This window comes from Xenopus tropicalis, chromosome 6, assembly GCF_000004195.4.
Source record: "Xenopus tropicalis strain Nigerian chromosome 6, UCB_Xtro_10.0, whole genome shotgun sequence".
Lineage (NCBI taxonomy): Eukaryota > Metazoa > Chordata > Amphibia > Anura > Pipidae > Xenopus > Xenopus tropicalis.
This window is the reverse complement of record NC_030682.2, coordinates 54119110-54140245: the sequence shown is the minus strand read 5'-3', so window position 1 is coordinate 54140245 and position 21136 is coordinate 54119110. Positions and strand designations below refer to the sequence as shown.

Here is a 21136-nt window from a genome sequence, read left to right as displayed (position 1 = left end):
ATCAAATCTGTATAACCAAAACTCACTGGCATCCATGTCAGATTCATACATTAAACATGTACTGCCAGATAGGCACTGGTGTCAGGGAATGCTAACTTTGATAATGATGATGAGATGGACCATATTACCAAGGTTTCCACAAAAGGGAAGCCATCTTTGGGACAGAGTAAGTGACTGTTGCAAAAATTCACACTGGGCATTAAAACAGGATGTTCTTATTCACAGTTGTACCCTTTATATTATGATTGCCAACAATACTCTCAGCTTGAATGTAGTGAACAGTTGAATGTGTTAAATAAGTTTACAGGATACAATCTGAAATAGCAACACTCTTAAGATGGCCATACACGGCTGATTCTAGCTGTCGATATTGGTCCCGTGTAGGGGCACCAACGACGGGACCGCATCGGCTTGTTGAAGCAGTCCCCGAACCGACTGCGCCCATTAACGTCGTTTTAATTCGATCGTTTGGCCCCAGGGCCAAACGACCGAATTAGCCTAAATTCACCCGATATCGCCCACCCGTAGGTGGGGATATCGGAAGAAGATATCCACTGAATGTGTGCAATAAATGCATTTTATTTTAAAAGAATAAAGGTGGCCATACACGCTAAGATCCACTTGCTTGGCGAGTGGCCATTGGAGAACCCGCATTGTTCTGCACACATTGTTGTGCCAACTACTGGCTGCTAAATCATTTTATAAGTTTTATATTTATATTTTAGGCAAATATATTTAATAACAAAAACATCTAATAGCAAAAACATCCTTTGGCAAGCAGCTAAATTACTAGAACACCAATGTCAATATTTTCTTGCTAGTGGGTATTCATAATTGACCTGTTAATTTTTACGATTATTGCAAGACAATCATGGTTAAGGTGTGCTGGAGGTACAGCTGTATACACAGTTCAATTCACGCTAGAGGACGGCTTCTTTGACATTTAGGGGCCCATTCATTAAACCACAATTTTTTTTGTGGTTAAAATCACGATAACAAAAAATTCGGAGTAACCACGATAATTTCTGATGTTCGAAAATTCTTTTATCGGTCGTACGAAATTAACGGACATTACGAAAAGTTCTATAAGTTGGAAAACATCAGTTTCCTTAACATTTGCTTGGTATCATTAGTCAATTGTTATTCAAGACAACACCTTCAAACTGTTTCCCTTCCAATGACTTCTTTGTAATTTCCTCACAGATACAAACGTACTCAGTAATTTCATTATTAGCAACTTGGAAGACGATAAACAACTCATAAAAAATTAGTCCACTTAGTCCAGTTTTGATCCAATAAGAAAAACATCACTAAGGGGCCGATTTATTAAAACCCGAGTTTGAATCCCGAATGGGAAAAATTCGGATTGAATACGATAATTTCTGAAGATCACAAATATCCCGAAATTTTACGAAAAAATCGTATTAGTCACGATAATATCATATTGACGATCCGAAAGTCACAAAATTTTCTTACCGAACGATTGTAAACAGCGGCAAAACCTTTCCGATTTTTCTTAATAAATCTCCCCCTTAGTTTTATCTAATGATAACTAAATAGAAGTCTATGGGAAATGTTGCTCTTATTAAGTTGGTTTTGATCCATATTATACTAAGTAGAGTTAAGTTTGGTTCTCATTATCGAATCTATGGCCCGTGGTAACGGGCAAATTTAAGCTGCTAATACTGATTCAGCATCTTATCTGCCTGTGTATGGGGCCCTCCAACAGACCAAGCCATCTGATAACCGCCTGAAAATCGAGCAGATGTCAATCAGGCAGGATTGGTTTTCCTGGCGATCGAGGGCTGCATCGACTCAATGTGGTCCTTGCTTCAATGGTTCGTATTCCTATTTTTGTAATCCGATCATTTGGCCCAAGGGCCAAACATTCGGATTAACGCGATATTGCCTACGTTATGTGGTCATGTCGGGGAAGAGATCCTCTCATGGTGACCTCGTAAAACGAGCAGCTCTTATAATGTATGGCCAGATTTAGGGGCGTGTTTACTAAGAATGGAGATAAATATCACCGGTGCTGTTGCCTGTAGCAACCAATTAGGTCTTTGCTTTGATTTCTAACTTGTAGGTGACTGTCCAAACCTTATTGCTGATAGGTTGCTATGGGCAAAATCACCGGAGATATTTATCTCCAATCGTAGTAAACACGCCCCTTAGTGCTGTAAAACTGCGATATTGTTTCTGTTATGTCATCAGTTGGAAAAGAAACATGTTTTCTGTCTTCTATAAATGGATTACTTTCTAAATTGGTTGTTATAATTGAACATGCAATTCTGTATTAAGGAAAGGGGGTATCATGGGATGTTAGGAATTGTGACTGCTTAAATACTTAGTGGAAAACATTATGAATAACGACTTTTACATAATAAATAATATACTAAATAATAATATAAAATTAGGATATGAAATTACATTAGACTGCAAATATACTTTTGGCATAAATCTAGCACTGTTCTGTTCATATTTTATTACTTAAAAAAATAATCTTTAAGTGCTTCACCTATTTTAAAAATGTAAAAAAAAAAAGACCTGCTCAGAGTTGCAAAAAGTATTTTGTATACTATAGCTACATACAAAAATACCTATAATCTTATTTATGAAACATATTTATTTCCACAGTATCATCTGAAACACCCTGTTTTTTAACCTTGGGTACAAAGCTTTTGGTGGACTACAGCTCCTTGTATACTTGATCCTTCTGAATTGTAGTAAAGCCAGGGTTGGACTGGGGGGCCTCCTCCCAGCCGCGTGCCCCTTTAGGGGCCCCCGCCGCCGCACAACCCTAATTTCCCCCCGCAGGGGCCCCTGTCCGACGTCCTCCCCTGAATGTGCGTATGTGAAACGCGTCAGGGGAGGACATTGGAGGCCAGAGGAAGTGGCAATAGGGTTGGGTCTGGGCCGCTGGGACCCACCGGGTATTTTCCCAGTGTCCCGGCAGCCCAGTCTGACCATGAGTACAGCAATATTTGGGGACTACAGAAACAGAAATAGAAGTGTTTATTTACAGTCATTAGGTGCAAAGCAAGTGCACAAAATACTTTCATCCTACTTGTGCATATCTACTGTATACTAAAGCCCTAAGCTGGTTTGTTGGTATAACATGCGCTCTGGCACAAATAAGCCCTATACTTGATGTGATGCAGTTATATGAACATGGTGACTTGTACGCTTTGCAAGTGGTAATGTTCCCTTTACTTCCTTAAGGTCCCCATACACGTGGAGATTCGCTCGCTTGGCGAGATCGCCAAGCGAGTGGATTTTCACCCGATATCCCCACCTACAGGTGGGCAATATCCGGGAACGTGTAGGCTAATTCGATCAAATTATATTGGCGGCAATGGGACAGTCGAGCCTATCAACGAGCCTATGCGGTCCCCGATCCGACTGAATCTTTTAACCTGCCCGATCGATATCTGCCCAATTTCAGGCCAGATGTCGCTCGGGCAGGCCCGTCGTTATTGCCTCTACACAGGCCGATTAGCTGCCAAATCGGTCCAAGGGACCCATATCGGCAGCTACAATCGGCCCGTGTATGGGGACCTTTAATGTCTGTGCAAGATCCACTGGATATAAAATGTCAGCACACCTTTACAAAATGGTAGGTTTCACCTTTATTCAGTATTCCACCTTTATTGCAAGATTGTCACCTATAAAAAGAAGTTGAAAACAAACCAGAAACACTTTAGTGAAAGTAGGATAAGCACAAATCATACAAAAGCCTGTTTGCACTACTGTGCACGTCCTTTAATAATCAAGGATGTCGCTGCATTCAGAATCAACCAATCATCAGAGCTCTGAGCTCAGATAAAGTTTGGCTGTACCTGTAGGACTATTCCCCTTACTCTCATACTCCACCAACTTTTACTCAGCTACTACTCAAGGCCAGCCAACCTGCTACCCAACCAACTTTTACTCAGCTACTACTCAAGGCCAGCCAACCGGTTACCCAACCAACTTTACTCAGCTACTACTCCAGGCCAGCCAACCGGTTAACCAACCAAATTTTACTCAGCTACTACTCAAGGCCAGCCAAACGGTTACCCAACCAACATTTAATCAGTTACTACTCAAGGCCAGCCAACCTGTTACCCAAGCAGGTTTTACTCATCTACTATCGTCAACTAGTTGCTAAAATAGGCTTTATACACAACTTGATTTGCTACCCACCTCTGCCTAGAAACAAGGATGTGAGGAGCAGAGGGCTCTTATTACCTACCAGTCAACACATACATACACCTACCCACTATATATCCACTCACACACACTGCATTGAGGGTCCTTGCTCACCATTTTATTCAGCTGAAAGTACTCTATGAGATCTTGAAAAAGGCCCAATAGCAGGAAAAGAAATGGCATGCAGGCTAGAGCAATAAAAATAATGTTGTGCTTTTTGCTTGTAAGAACAAAACAGCACTAGATTCAGCAGAATTGCTTTAAGCTAAAAACATGGGCAATTTATGTTTGCCATTTTTGAAAAATTAAAATAACTTTGCCTTTATGTACAGTCATTTCTTTCCAGTCTTCTCTGTGCAAAGATATCAGTTATTATGTTTAATAATAAACCTGCAGTTCCCAGTGCTACCACAGGGTGGCAGAGCTGAATGTATTTGCCTATTTGCTAACATACACAGATACACTGATAGGAAAGTACCTCAAAGTGATGCCCACAACGGCAGAATCATTTAACTGAATATATTTCAAATTAAATAATACGTCGAAAAATAATATTTCATGCATTGTCATGTGCAGAACTATCTCTGCCATAGGTAAGTCCGTCGAATTAAACTGAAAGCATTATTACCAATGACTAATTTCAGTACAGTAGAAGGCTCTGGACTCTTAGTGATATTATCAGTTTGGCGACTCCTGCTAATTTACACCAACCTGCCTTGCAAAAATGATCTTTGAAGACATTTTAGGTTGGTGTACGCCTGGAAACGTTCACTTGGATATGCACTTACACCCCTAATCGTGACAAGAAAAGAGACAGGCGATGGCAAAAGCAGGTATTTTACTTTTTCCTGACGGGGCACAAGTGCACTTACCTATTAAAATAGTATTGGGGGGGGGGAAAAAGAACTCACTCTGGAACTTACTCAGTCCTAGAACCCTCAACATCTTCTTGCGTTCCTTCGTGTGTGCTTGCTGTGCTCCGATTGGAGCGTTCTTCTTGTGGCTTCTCCAATCAGAGCACAGCATTCTTGACAGACAGTAAAATTGACCAATCAGGGCACAGATGTAGGCAGGGATGGGGAGATATTACAAACTACATGCAGTGCAGAAATGAAGAGTGAAGAGAAGAATCTGCAGCTGTAACATTTACCTGAGAACCTCAACAAATCTGAACTTTTGCTGCAGATTTCATCCCACAGGTACTATACTGTTCTAAAGGCTGAATCACTACCTGAAATTAAATTGTTTTTGTTACCTGGCATCTATAATATCCCTATCACCCCTGCCCAAGTCCTAAATAAACTCTTTCCCCCTGCAAAAGCTAATTGTGCTTTTATATATTTGTTGTTGTTTTTGCACTTATTTTTTGTTTACTTTTGTCATGGTTTTGTTCATTTCTAGTTACAGTGGGGACAATGCTGTGTATCAGTGCCAGTGTAATAGTGCCAGGGCCTGAATATCTGCCATCTGTACCCACTGTATTTCACTGTATATAATGTGCCTGGGGTGTCCGTACCCACTGCCTCTCTCTCTATAAAACTAACTAAAACACATCTAAAGGGTTGGTTCACTTTAAAGTTAACTTTGTTATAGAATTACCTATTCCTAGCAACTTTGCAATTGGTCTTCCTAATTAATTTTTTTTTATAGTTCTTGAATAGTTTGCCTTTCTCCTCCACCTCTTTCTAGCTTTCAAATGGGAGTCACTGACCCCGGCAGCCAAAAAAGTGTCGGACTGGCCCACCAGGATACCAAGAAAAATCCCGGTGGGCCCAGGTGTCAGTGGGCCCTCCTGCTCCTATTCATTTGGCCTACTTCATGCTCATTCCCTATTTTTGGATGGGAACAAAGGGGAGAAATAGAGGGAAGAATAGATGCTAGCATGTAAATAAAAGAGACTAGGAGAACCAAGAGTTTGGGTGAGGAAAGGGGGAGAGAAAAATAGTTTGGAGAGTGGGCCTATAGTCTAAGGTTTTCTAGTGGGCCCTGTGGTCCCAGTCCAACACTGTGCAGGCCCCTTAACTCTTCATATTCCCATCTCTTTTTTAAACCACTGCCTGGTTGCTAGGGTAAATAAGACCCTCGCAACCAGATAGCTGCTGAACAAAAAGCTAAATAACTGAAGAACCATTAAAAATAAAAAAGAGGACCAATTGCAAATTGTCTCAGAATATCACTTTAGCTTTAGGTCAGTCTATGTATGCGTCTATCCTTAGCCTCCCCAAACAAAAAAGTCATCCTATGACTAAATTGTCCATAACCACTGGATCAGAAATTACCAGAGCAAGATAAAGCCAGACAGGATACCGGCAGATAGCAGTCTACCTTTTAATTATTAATGACACGTCTTACTGTTATTCCTCAATGTAAAATGAATGCTTCATTCAAAGTCACATTGCATACAGTCTAGCATATAGCAACCTGCAGTTTCAGACTTGCTTTGCTACTATTCATTGCTCTGCAAATTCCCTTCTATGGACGGTTAAAAGGTTACTTAATAGACCTATAAAGGCGTTTAGCCATACAGCATCAGATAATGTTTTTACACAAATTAAAAAGGTGAAGGTGAACTCTTGTAGAACAGCTAATGAACTCTAATTGGATTAGGAGTGTCACCTTCCCTTCTTGTCAGCACAGAGAGAATGAGCGTGGGAAATAGCTGAGTGATTTTATGGAGTAGGGAAAGATGCTCAGGGTTAGAAGGGCAGCAGGAGATCGAAAATAAGATTCCGTATTATCTGTAGGATAAGAAGCTGATTGAATAGTAGCGACTGTCACCCCTGTTCTAATAACTTCAAATCAAGAGTGGGCTTTGTATGGCCTGACACTTTCACACTTTGACTATAAGTGTTAATGCCACCCTGCAGGTGTACTGAAAGGATGGGATAAACATAAGCATGTACACCAGTGAGACGACACAGGGTTAGGCTGGATGGTAGGCAAACATATAAATGCTATTGAAGGCCTGCAGGGGACGACAAGGATACAGATGAATGTATGTGTGCTTTCCAGAGTAGTAATACAAATAACTGTGGTGGGGGTGTATGTATATAGAGCATGTTTGTAATAGATGAGGTTTCTCCAAAAAATGTTGAGAAAACCAGTTACTGCCTTTCTGCACTCCTGCCTTTTTTAGCCTTTAATTTATGGCCCCTCTTAGTAGATCATCGCATTCTATTGTCAGAAAGTGCAGGGGGAAGGGGAGGGGGGTCAAGCATCTCTGATTCATTAAGGTTTATGTCAGTAAGAATTATTATTATTATTATTGTTATTATTATTATTAAATATCTTAAATGATAAAGTGCATCAGCTTTTCTATGTCTAGCATCTGTAAAGGTGTCAGCGACTCTGCTTGCTGTTTGGCTCTTGTCTAAGCTGCCAATGTCTCAGAATGGATGGCTGCAAGCAGTAAGTCTACAAAGTCTTGGAAATTAGCTATTAACGTTCTGGCATTCAGCTGCAAAAATGTATTTCCTGGTATGAGCCACCTGGATTCCTTTAACATTTGGCAATGTACTATTCATATAAAGTCTTCTCAAAACTTATTTTCATGGCTTTGAGGTAACAGGTAAACTATAAATAAAAGTACGTAGTATATAAAAACCTTTGGGCAGGAACAAACAGGTGCCATTAATGACCCAAATGTCACTTAATAAATTTGTGTTTATGTGTTCTTGTTGGATAAAGAATAGTCAAAGGCTAAAAGAGTAAACCAAAGGCCTGTGTCTATATAATTGTGTCAGTGCCTGAGTTGTAGGAATTTTTCAGCAGTAGAGGACAATTTTTTTTCTACAGGCCAGCTCAGCTTGCCCTCTCCCAAATGCACCAGATTGGGTTGCACGCATACTGGAAACCCACTGTTACTAAAAATGACAACTTCTTGCTAATTTACAACAGAGAGAGTGTTGTAAATCTTAGGATATATAAGGTGCATTGTACATTACTATTTGTAGACAAACCAATTACAGAACCACACAGCCACAGTGGAATGTACATGTACACACTGTACATTCCAATCTGCTGAACAATGCAGTTATATAGGCATACGGCCGCAGCTGCACTGTACATTCCAATCTGCTGAACAATGCAGTTATATAGGCATACGGCCGCAGCTGCACTGTACATTCCAATCTGCTGAACAATGCAGTTATATAGGCATACGGCCGCAGCTGCACTGTACATTCCAATCTGCTGAACAATGCAGTTATATAGGCATACGGCCGCAGCTGCACTGTACATTCCAATCTGCTGAACAATGCACTTATATAGGCATACGGCCGCAGCTGCACTGTACATTCCAATCTGCTGAACAATGCAGTTATATAGGCAAACGGCCGCAGCTGCACTGTACATTCCAATCTGCTGAACAATGCAGTTATATAGGCATATGGCCGCAGCTGCACTGTACATTCCAATCTGCTGAACAATGCAGTTACATAGGCATACGGCCGCAGCTGCACTGTACATTCCAATCTGCTGAACAATACAGTTACATAGGCATACGGCCGCAGCTGCACTGTACATTCCAATCTGCTGAACAATGCAGTTACATAGGCATACGGCCGCAGCTGCACTGTACATTCCAATCTGCTGAACAATGCAGTTATATAGGCATACGGCCGCAGCTGCACTGTACATTCCAATCTGCTGAACAATGCAGTTATATAGGCATACGGCCGCAGCTGCACTGTACATTCCAATCTGCTGAACAATGCAGTTATATAGGCATACGGCCGCAGCTGCACTGTACATTCCAATCTGCTGAACAATGCAGTTATATAGGCATACGGCCGCAGCTGCACTGTACATTCCAATCTGCTGAACAATGCAGTTATATAGGCATACGGCCATAGCTGCACTGTATATTCCAATCTGCTGAACAATTCAGTTATATAGGCATACGGCCGCAGCTGCACTGTACATTCCAATCTGCTGAACAATGCAGTTATATAGGCACAGAGCCACTATTGCACTGTACATTCCTATCTGCTAGGGTAATTAGTTATTGAGCCATATAGTCACACCTGAACTTTCCAGTCTGAAGGACAAATCTTGTATAAAAGCACAAAGTTGCACTATACATTCCCATCTGTTGGGCAAAATAATTATTAAACAATTTCACTGAACATCCCAATCTGATGGGCAAAGCATTTACAAAATCAGCTGCACTGTTGATTCCCATATGCCAGAGAAAGCCGATATAGAGCTGACAAGTAATACAGGTGAGGTGGGCATGAAACAAAGCCAGCAGCCAGGCACAGGTTCACCTTTACTGAATGGAACCCTGGGCAGCTTTTGTGATGCCAACCCACTGGCATGGTAACATGTTACCTCAGATCATGCTTTGTGCTACATGTATAAAATAGTCCTAAATAAACTAATGACATTCACTCTAAAACACTCGACGGCTACCAGTTTTCAGTTAATAGACATACAGGTAAGCACCATAATCTTTGTTTTATATAGGGGCAGCCAAGCATCCTCCCCTACATTCTGGCCACACTCAGCCTTGCTTGTACAGGTATGGGGTCCCTTATCCGGAAACCCGTTATCCAGAAAGGCCACCTCCCATAGACTCCATTATAAGCAAATAATTCTCATTTTTAAAAATCATTTACTTTTTCTCTGTAATAATAAAACAGTACCTGTACTTGATCCCAACTAAGATATAATTACCCCTTATTGGGGGCAGAACAGCCCTATTGGGTTTCTTTAATGGTTAAATGATTCCCTTTTCTCTGTAATAATAAAACAGTACCTGTACTTGATCTCAACTAAGATATAATTACCCCTTATTGGGGGCAGAACAGCCCTATTGGGTTTATTTCATGGTTAAATGATTCCCTTTTCTCTGTAATAATAAAACAGTACCCGTACTTGATCCCAACTAAGATATAATTACCCCTTATTGGGGGCAGAACAGCCCTATTGGGTTTATTTCATGGTTAAATGATTCCCTTTTCTCTGTAATAATAAAACAGTACCTGTACTTGATCCCAACTAAGATATAATTACCCCTTATTGGGGGCAGAACAGCCCTATTGGGTTTATTTAATGGTTAAATGATTCCCTTTTCTCTGTAATAATAAAACAGTTACTGTACTTGATCCCAACTAAGATATAATTACCCCTTATTGGGGGCAGAACAGCCCTATTGGGTTTATTTAATGGTTAAATGATTCTCTTTTCTCTGTAATAATAAAACAGTACCTGTACTTGATCCCAACTAAGATATAATTACCCCTTATTGGGGTACCTGTACCTGTATTTTATACTGTTTGTTTTTGTGGTTAGGCTGGCTTTGAGAGAGGGTCATTTGTTGCCATGTGCAGCACTGATATCTGACCAATTTCAGTCCCTCCTGAGAGCTGACTGGACTAAGATTTACTTGAACTTATTTATTGTCTGGGCCCATTCTTTGCAGGGATCTGGGAGCTCTAATAGTTAAATGATTGAGGAAAACAAAATTGCATAATGTGAAAAGAGGAGGGAAAAATGCCAAACTACAGTATTAAAAATATATGATTATGCGCCTGATATACATTGTACCAACTGGATTTACCCAGAAACAGCCCAGTGTGTAATTACCCACAGGAGAGACTAGTGCTCTATTTGCTTTTACCAGCGGGTAATCTTAATCACTCTTAGCACTTCCCACATTCCAGAAAAAAGATAAGGCTGGAGAAGTCTGGTGTCAAAATGGACCCCCTACTGTGCACGTTCACGTTACTTTCCAGGCACCACCTGCTGTCTGAAAACATACTAACAGCCTAAGGGCTCTGGCACACGGGGAGATTAGTCGCCCGCGACAAATCTCCCTTGTCACTGGCGACTAATCTCCCCGAGTTGCCATGATCCGCCATCCCACCAGCGAACATGTAAGTCGCCGGCGGGATGGCACACGCGATTTCGGGAAATCGCGCCGCCGCGTGTGCCATCCCGCCGGCGACATACATGTTCGCCGGTGGGATGGCGGGTCATGGCAACTCGGGGAGATTAGTCGCCCGTGACAAGGGAGGTTTGTCGCGGGCGACTAATCTCCCCGTGTGCCAGAGCCCTAAGAAGGCTTTTTTTCCCCTGACACAGCAGGGAGATGGCACGAGATAACACAACAGGATAGCCTGTGTTATCTTGTAACTAGTTAAGTTTTGGGAAAACCTGCGCTTCATCTGTATGTACATCTGAGCAAGTTTTGAATTTTGTGTATGCATATAAAATATTTTGCCAAATTTGCTGTGAGTGTTGGTATAAACATGTGTGCAGTTGAACACTTTTTGACAATATGTATCTAACTAAAAACAATTCTCATGTGGGGGTGCTGCTTTGCCAGTAGCCTAGCAACTGTCTATACAGAGGCTTCCAAGTAGGCAGCGTATTGGCCCTTGTGTGTGCTTGACTTGCTAAAAAGCAAATGGTTTATCAGATGTTTTGATCCCTGATGCCATTTAGCAGAACACCGTGGTTTTCAAATCACCCCTGTGTGCCCATCACTGTTTTTAATGTAAATAAATAAAAAGTACCCCATCTGGGGCACAAGCAGCCAGACCTCACTGCAAAAATACTGGCTTGAGTGTTGCTTGTGGAGGCAAAAGAAACAACTGCTCAAAGCCTAACCTTAGGATAGCATGGCAAAATCCAGTTACAAAAAATCAGTTCCCATGTTGTATTCTTGGACTCCTTCTATGTAGGAGACCACCCAAATCCATTATGGATCAGTGCAATCTAAATTAATTTTTATGTGTACTTTCTAGTCATCAGATGATCTGGCAAACATACATCCAGTGGCACAACAATAGGGGGGGGGAAGTAGACCCTGCGGCCATGGGGGGGCCCATAGAAAGAGGTCCCTGTCCCTCCCACTACTGAATGTGCCCAATGATTCCCCTTTCCCCCTACTTTGAGCTTAATAGATAACAAGTGCACTGGGAAGGGATGGCAGGAGCCAGGAATGCTGAATTCCACCCTCCATACATCAATGAATGATTTACAAGAAAGGTAAAAAACGCAAAACATTTTTTTGCAAATTTGTACTAGGGTCAACCCGCACATCACTATTTCAGAGCTCCTTTCAGACAGTAAATACCGATCAGTATAAGTGGGTTTCCTATGTACATTAATATCCAGGTTCCCTCCCCCTTTGATAACTACTGCACAGTTCATATATGCCAGTTTGCTGTCTTACACAGCTTCCCTTGTGAACTTAATGCTTTTGTCCACTGAGTTTATGGGTTCAGTGAAGGCTGTAATCTCATGTGCTTTAATTTAGACACAAGTGTCATGCACATATCTGAACCAACGACTTGGTGCTGTAAAGGTACGCTACAATTGGAGACACAGGTGAAATGATGACACAGCCATGTTTTTGTCTACAAAGAAAACCTCCTTGTGTTTGAAGTAAGTGGAATTAAGACATTGGTCCAACCTTAATGAGAATCATGGTACCATTGTTACTGGATCACACTTTTACCTGTATATCACAACCTGGATGAATGAGAATTTTCATAGACATACAGGCACCTTCTTACTTAGAAACCCCATAGTTTCAGAGTCCACTGTACTTACACCACTGATATGGAGCATTTCATTGGGGCTATGTAATAAAGGCACTAAGTTTGCCCAGGAGCAGAAACCTATAGCAAGCTATCAGCAGGAAGCATTTACTGGTCACCTGTTTCAAAGCAAACATCTTATTAGTTGCTATGGGTTACTGCTCCTGGGCAAACTTAATGCCTTTTACTACATATGAGGGCATGTCTTTAAATGGGTTGGTCGGACTTGGCATAATATATTAAATGCTTTTTCACAGAATTAAGCACTTTCTCAAAGGTAAACATTTGCACCCCCTCACATATCTGCTCATAAATATGAATTCTCATGTAGATATATGCAGCCACACATATTCACTTACACATACTGTACATACACACATTTCTTTACACTCTTATGGAAACACTCTTAAGCACTTGCTCAGATGCGCCTCCTCTTAATCATACACTGTTACAGAATACTCATAAACAAATCTGTTAAATTAAGTCTGTCCTAGAATTAGATGGAAGCATGTAAAGTGTGTCAGCAAGAATGGCACATGTATATCTGGCAGTTGGGAATTGCCAGCCTGTGAAGATGTATGTATATTTTTAGTCTCTGTGAGGCTATATATAGTGATGACCAAATCTGTCGTTTGTAAACGACAGAAAAATTTGCGAAACGGCGTAATATTCGCAAAACGTGAGTGTGGCTCTGCAATTTCTTTTTTCCCCATCCACACCCATTTCGCAGAGACTGCAAATTAGTTTTTTTGCTGTGCAGCGAATTTTTCCGTATCAAACATTTGCAGAGGTTTCTCTGATGGCAAAATGCGCCAATTCGCTGTGAATCCATGCCTGCCAAGTAAAATTTGCTCATCACTAGCTATGTGAAGTGGTTTTTGTGCCTATGTTAGTAAATGTATATCTGCCACTATGCTTTGGTTTTATTGGATTCTGCAATGGTCCTGATTGCTTGTATTTGTCTGGGGAAACTTAGTTTGCAATATTTTCATTTTGGCTCATACTACAACAAGGTTTTCACATGCTGTGCATATTAAGCATTAAACACTTCAGAGGACCCTTATGTTTCATATTTTGGATGGTTTATCCTTTCACACAGGAGAGGTCCTGTAAATAGCAAGCTTCAATATAGTGTCACAGGTGTGGTAATTTTTAGGCCTGACTGGATATTATTGCTAGAATGAAGGACTTTTTTAAAATAGCTACCCTCGAGAAATTGCAACCAAATTGGAACGCTCACTCATATATGGTGGGACTGCCCTGTGATATCGCAATTTTGGCTTACAATATTCCCCATCCTTTCAGAGCTATTTCGGATCGATATTCCAATCTCTCTCAGACTGGCCCTCCTTAATCTAGACTTAGACCATATTCCCTGGAACAAAAAACGGCTCCTAATTCATATCCTAGCTGCAACGCGTTTATTGATAGCAAGATGCTGGAAGTCGACCACGACTCCTTCACTAAAAGAGGTAACTATAATTCTCAACAACCACAGCATCTTGGAATACTTCAATGCTAGAAATAATCACCTTCTGCACAAATACCACGCAAAATGGGACTTATGGAATAACAGCAAGTATGTAGGGGAAAATCCAATTAGGAATTTTATTTGAAAAATGTCTCTGCTGTAAGGCCTTGGATGCAGCTAAATAATTAATACACTATTTGTTGATATGCTTTTTTATGCGCCTTGACTTCTTTTCTTTTCTTGCCCTTCTCATTTTCTTTTTCACTTCACTTCTTTACCCTATCCTTCTGTTAGATCTGTTTAGTTGTTTAGTTGTAGATAGTTAAAAAATAAAAAACTGGTGAAACTGTGTTTAGTGTTCACCTACCTGCTATGGAAACAACACAACAGTGTTACATCATATTCTAGTGCCTTGGGCACGTTTTGTACCTTGTTTCTTTATACTTCATATGGTATAATGTAAGATCAATGTAACTTTTTTTTTTTGATGTTAATTTCATTTTATTCACCAATAAAAACAATAAATAATAAAAAAAAAATAGCTACCCTGTTGCATCAGCTGCTGTTTGGTCAAACAGTGAAGGTCAGGAGATGGTAGGTAGGCCCCACTAAATGGAGGGGGGGGGCAGCAGTAGACTATTTTTGAGAAACTCAAGCAAGTATTGTCTCAAATTTAAGAGCAAAGAGCAGATTGTGACCTATGCTAGTTGTGGGTTGTGATAAATTGGACATATGGACATTTTTATTGATAACCATACCATGTTATATCTGAACTTAGACTTCCAAAGAGCTTAAGAACAAAGGAATATGTCAAGATTTTGAAATGCTGTTCGGTTATATATTTATATTCCAGTACTATCAGCTGTGGTGAAGATGTTTACAGGCAACTTCAATGTTCTATCATAAGAGTGCCCTGTACTTGAATGATCCAACCATATAAAAAAGGCACAATCATCATAATAAGTTTCTTTTTTCAAGGAGAATTTACTGTATATCAGGAGGCACAGTAAGCTGCTTTAATAGATGTACATATAGAGAAAATAGAGAACTAGCCTTGAAGAATTTGCACTCATACACAAGAGAAGGTAATATTGGCAAAAACTTAACTAAACTAGGCAGGAAATCCTGCACAAGCTTCTTTTTGCCTGGAGTGAAATTTCTTTGTCATGAGTTCCTAGCGTCAAGCTATGCTTGTGTTGTATGACGCTGTGTGTGTTGTACGATGCTCCATTTGACTTTGTTTGTGCAAATAAATTGGAATTAAAGTTTGCTATATAAGGGTTAGTGTAACAAGGGAGGCAATACAGCAATCTGTTCTACGCACCTTGCCAAAGCTCTCTTTGAAAAGCAACTAACTTGTGAAAGGTAAGTATTTTCTTTCATATAATTCTGTCACCTACTGCAGGTTCTCTACAGTGTTTGAAGTGGACTGGAAAATCTGAAACGAACTGGACTTTTTTAATATAATTTTAGGTCATTAGGTCATTAGGTAACTTTTAAATACAGGTAAGAGACCAGTTATCTAGAATCCTTGGGACCTGGAGTTTTCGAGCTGAGGGGTCTTTCTGTAATTTGGATCTCCATATCTTGTCTATTAAAAAAATCACTTTAACATTAAATAAACCCATTAGGATAGTTTTGCGTTGAATAAAAAAACAAATTATGTCTTAGTTGGGATCAAGTACAAGGTACTGTTTTATTATTACAGAGAAAAAGGAAATCATTTTTAAAAATTAGAATGATTTGCTTATAGTGGAGTCTATGGGAAATGGTCTTTCTGTAATTTGGAACTTCCTAGATAACGGGTTTCCGGATAACAGATCCTATACTTATACTAACACCTGCGTTTTTTTCCACCAGCTACTAACCCCCATATGTAGGAAAAAAAGGCACTAAGTTTGCCCAGGTGCAGTAACCCATAGCAACTAATAAGATGTTTGCTTTTAAAGTAAATGCTACCTGCTGATTGGTTGTTATGGGTTACTGCTGCTGGGCAAACTTAGTGCCTTTCATTACATAACACCCTAAGAGTTTCACACCAAAAAATGGATTAATTATATAAAAAATTATGTATACAAAGTAAAGCAACCTTATTGATTAAAATTGTTAGCGCAAAGAAACTCTGTTTAAGCTATAGATCTTGACTTTTACTATTATTCTTCCCTTCAGCATGTTCAAAGGGCTATTTCTTTGTGTACTGTTGGCTGCGCTCTCAGCACAGTCAATGGCACAGCCAAAATCCTCTGCAGATGAAGAGGAAATGAATGAACGAGTAGCTCGAAGTTTGTTTGGAACATTTGCCAAGATGGCTTTAAAAGGTAAGTTTAAGCAACATTGCTTACCTCCTGTTCTGTCAATGTCAACTATTTTAAGTAAGTGTTGTATTTTGTAAGTGGGTCCAATTGTATTGAAACTTTAAAGGAATGCTGTCAGTGGAAAAACATGTTTTTTTTCAACAAAAAACATCAGTAAATGGAGCTTGTCCAGCAGAATCCTGCATTGAAATCCATTTTCCACAGTGCAAACAGTTTTTTGTTTTATTTAATTTTGATATTTCAAACAGGGCTAGCCATATTCTTCATTTCCCTGGGTGCCACAGCCATGGGACTTGTGTTCTGATAAACTTCAGTCACACTTTACTGCTGCACTGCAAGTTGGAGTGATATAACCCCCTCCCTTTCCCCCCCAGCAGCCGATCAGGAGGACAATGGAAAGGTAGCAAGATAGCAGCTCCCTGACACTAGTATTGCTTAAAGTGGTAGATACCAGAATAACACTCAATAGTAACAAATCCAAGTCCAGCTTGGGACTCCTCCAGTTACATGGGAGTAGGAGAAACAATAGCTCAGACTCAGGAACAGTGCACTGAGATGGCTGCCTACACACCTTTATTACAGCTAAAAAAATACATTTGTTAGTTCAGGAACAAAATAAAATGGTAGAGTGAATTATTTGCTATGTAAACAGCGTAATTATGACATTAAAAAAAAAAATCATGGCAGAAGCCCTTTAAGAGTAATGTAACAACAATAGCCATTATACCAGTTCAGTGTAAAAATGAAACTGGGTAAAATAGATAGACTGTACAAAATTAAAAATATTTCTAATATACAGTAGTTTGTACCTTAAAGTGATACTGACACGAAAAAACTATTCTTAAATATACACAATATGAAATGTACATGAAAAGTTACCGATAGATCATGTTGATAATTTTTCACTGATAGGGCTGCTTTTGTAAGTAACTGTTATTTGTTCCTAAACAAGTAAATCTGTGACATACATTGAAGTCAATGGACTTTTTTCTAACACATTTTTTTCCTGTAAATCCATGCCTGGTGAAAAATTTTACTCATCACTAATCATTACATCTGTTCCTGTCTGTGGTTAAATTATATAGGTCATATGCAGAGTAACCTATATAGGTCATTATGCAGAGTGGCCCTTTCTGGGTAATTCCCATTTAACGTATAATGTAAGTTTTTATCCTTTTACCTTTATCTTTAGTGGAGGTCATCTTTTATTTCCATGATCAGTATTAAAATGATTTTGCTCAATCTGTAAAACAAATAGGCCTCAGCGGATATAGCTGTGCTTGTCATGAGAATTTGCCTGGGATAAGTAGAGAGGATGCTGTACTGTGCTGCTATTAATTTGCTGTAACAGTTCTTCTGACTTTACAGTCAGAAATTTTAGATGGCCTCTAATGCACTATTATTCGTCCCCCAACCCAGCAGCATAACTAAGGGGTGCTGCCCCACCTCCACGGAAAAAATATCCCACGTCCACACACATCCAACCCGTGCATTTCACCCCCTGCCCTCCTGCCCAATCATATCCCCTGCCACTCTCAGGTAGGAGTGTAACTGGGGAGGTGGGATTTCCATACTATAGAGGAAGCAGACCTCTCAGTCTGCCCCCGCCCCCGTCCAACCCCACCCCGTATTACACCACAGCCCCAACCCCTAAAATTAATCATTCTTACACTTCCCCCCTTAAATCTCTGCATCACCAATTTGGTTGATATTTTCCTAAATACCAGGCTTCTTATTTTATTACTGTAATTATCTTTTTTAGGAGCTTCAAAATTAATTCCACATTTACTTCCATCAAGACAACAACGGGAAGCCAATGATCTAGATCTTCGCTCTGCTGAAGAACTTGTAAGTAATTGCCTTTACTGTTTCCTTGTGCAAGCAGAGAACGTTAAACAAATATATTAAAACCAAATTGGCTATCATTTCTTCCATGTCAAAAACATGGTAATATCCTTAGTAGCTAGAAATCAGTGAAAACATTGGCAATCATTAAAGGTGACAAGAACATTTCTAAAGTGTTGCTTGACTCCATATGTTAGCATACATCAACATATTATTAAGGAGTAAAACATGCTGGGAACTCCAGTCCTGCAATATCAGGGATGGCTTTATGATTTTCTGCTAAATAAAATTTCTTCCAGCTCTCCAGAGCCAGAGGATTCTCAAATGAGGCTGCCATGTTTTTATTCAAGTATCACTGGATGCATAAAACGTATTTCTTTGAACTCTGAATACCTAACCCAGACTTATATTAATTCTTCTGGGATTCTTCTGTATCACCAAAATCTGTAGCCTCACTATTATAAATAACCAATGTATTGCTGAGGATGAGTATCATTATAGAATTCTCTTAAATCTGTAATCAAATTCATGGTTCCTGCTTTAAGATGAGTCTGGATGGATCCTCAGAGCTTACTGTACTTACTTACTGTAAAACATTAAAATTACTTACCCAACTTGGTCAGGATATAAAGTTCAATCATTGAGTGAGCAAGGACTCCAAAAGAGAGGCTGCCTGATGTGCCCTGGGTTCTAATGGTTAAGTACGCCTAATAATACCTTCCCCCCCGTTAACTCATACAATGTTTATATGTGATAAGGTTAAATTATGGCCAACTAATTGCACCACAACTAATAAAGCACTGCAATTGATTCAGGATTTATGCAGTGATCCAGACAGTAATTTCAGTGAACTTGAAGCGGAGTAGACTTTATATTCTTTGTGACCAGAGAAACCATAGCTACTGTAAATTGTAGCTGTCCCTCCTCGCTTTCCATACACCATGGAAAAAAAATTTGAAAAACTAACCAAACTAAATATTTGTCAGCTAAAAGCCAGTATCACACTAGATAAAAACAATATTTATTGAATATGGGAAGCAGAGCTTCACTATATAACCACAACGGGTTGGGTGCAGCCCAACACTCAGTCTAGAAAATGCATTATTTTATAATGAAATACTGAGTTACAGTAGGAAGTATATTTTCATAGCATCTTTAACTTGTAAAGAGATGGGCTTGTTGTTTCCACCTCCCAACCACCGACTATGGGTAAAAAAATTACTTGTTAGTTCATCTAAATTATTTACTTAATCTTTCATTCACTACCTGGTAAATTTTATTTGGCCTAGATCTAGAGAGGCTTCAATCTTTGGTCACATTAGTTTTTTCTGTTCTCCTTTTACGTATATATATTTGGAAAATCAAATTAAAATGTATTTATATATAAAAAAGGCAATGCAATAAAAAGAGATACTGTATTATGCAGCAACATATTATAAGACATATGATACAGCCTTACAAAACACTTATATAATTGCACCGAGAGTGGCCATTTGATGGAGGTTCAAATGTTACTTATCCATTTCCATTGTATTATAGATGTATAACTATTTATAGATATACTTGGATATTGCTTAAAAAATGTGAAGCATCTGTAGCATTTAAGAGTACAGACTCACAGGGCTGTTGCCAGAGTTTAGCAGAATTTTTTTTAGCTTAATGAGTAGGCAGAAAACTCTAGGCATTGATTTTAATGATATTATTAGACCCTACAGGTGCACTAGTGGGTCCAATGATTATCACCTTAAATTGCTCACTGCAATTGTTTCCATCTAGTAATCACTTGACATGCAATTATGATTAAATGAATATAATCCCAGTTAGTGATGTGAAGGTTGACTAGCAACCCATGGGACCTGCAGGTTTACCCTAAGGTCAAGCGAGTTAGGGATGAAATTTTGGTGCCCATTGCAGGTTCTGGTTGGGTGTAAGTCACACTGGGGGAGTACAATCATTTTCTGCTCCCAAAGTGTCCCTGTCTTGGAACCTAAGGCACGCGCAGAAGTAGTGTACAGAGTGGAAAGACACAGACAAAGATGTCCTACAATGGCAATAATAGGCAGGTTAGAGTTGGGTGGGTTAAGATCTTGCTGATTAGGGTTGGGTGCGAGTTGATTTTATCTTGACCTGCACATCACTAATCCCAGTGTTTTGCCCTCAATTTGCCAAGATGGGTTACACTCAATGGCCCTTTTGTGCCATTGAATTTAAGCTATCCATTTTCTTTTTGCTTGCATATAAGCTAACACTTGATGTTTGTCAGCATGTTCTAGTAATAATGTTTTGTTTCCCCATGGCAGATCTTTTGAAATGCGATTGCACAATACGTACAAGACTGCATTAAGGTTGGACAGTAGGAAGTTTCATTTGAAAGCATCCAGACCTACAAAACTACCAGCCTGTTTCTGCAAATGATAAATAAACATAAATGAGCAAATTGAACTTATCTCAATTATTTTGTGCCTAATTTATATTGTGGGCTGTTGTGTACTACATAAGTGACATTTTTTTTTCATTCAATGGCATAACTATAGAAGAAGTAGACACTGCTCTCGTGGGGGCCAAGATGTGTGGTTTGCTTCCTCTATAGCTGATCTTATTCCAAGCAAGATCAAGCAAGCACGTACTTGTGAGTGGGTGGGAGTATGTGGCAGACCCTTCTGAAAATTTTTTTGCAGAGGGGCCTGGCATGTTCTTGTTACACAGGTATTTTCATCCTTATAATTACCATATCACATAAGTGCTGGGCCTACTGGTGATGGCAC

The 21136-nt window shown here is 39.7% G+C and overlaps 1 protein-coding gene across 2 annotated transcripts; it reads left to right on the top strand.

Annotated features, from left to right (window-relative positions):
• Positions 1–15468: 15468 nt before the first annotated feature.
• LOC116411697 (preprocaerulein type-4-like) lies at positions 15469–20817 on the top strand. 2 transcript variants are annotated; one of them, XM_031904482.1, is made up of 4 exons: positions 15469–15576; positions 16381–16529; positions 18289–18374; positions 20672–20817. In XM_031904482.1, exons 2-4 carry the CDS (start codon positions 16382–16384, stop codon positions 20678–20680), a joined length of 243 nt encoding a protein of 80 aa, XP_031760342.1. In that variant the 5' UTR covers positions 15469–15576; position 16381; the 3' UTR covers positions 20681–20817. The 2 variants fall into 2 exon arrangements, with proteins under 2 accessions (XP_031760342.1, XP_031760343.1); XM_031904483.1 differs by having other exon boundaries at positions 15558–15717.
• Positions 20818–21136: the final 319 nt, after the last annotated feature.

Bases quoted from the DNA above. Each gene is read 5' to 3' on its own strand.
- LOC116411697 (XM_031904482.1), top strand. From the start codon at position 16,382: ATGTTCAAAGGGCTATTTCTTTGTGTACTGTTGGCTGCGCTCTCAGCA. The intron at 16,530-18,288 runs GTAAGTTTAAGC...TATCTTTTTTAG, and splicing joins TGCCAAGATGGCTTTAAAAG to GAGCTTCAAAATTAATTCCA.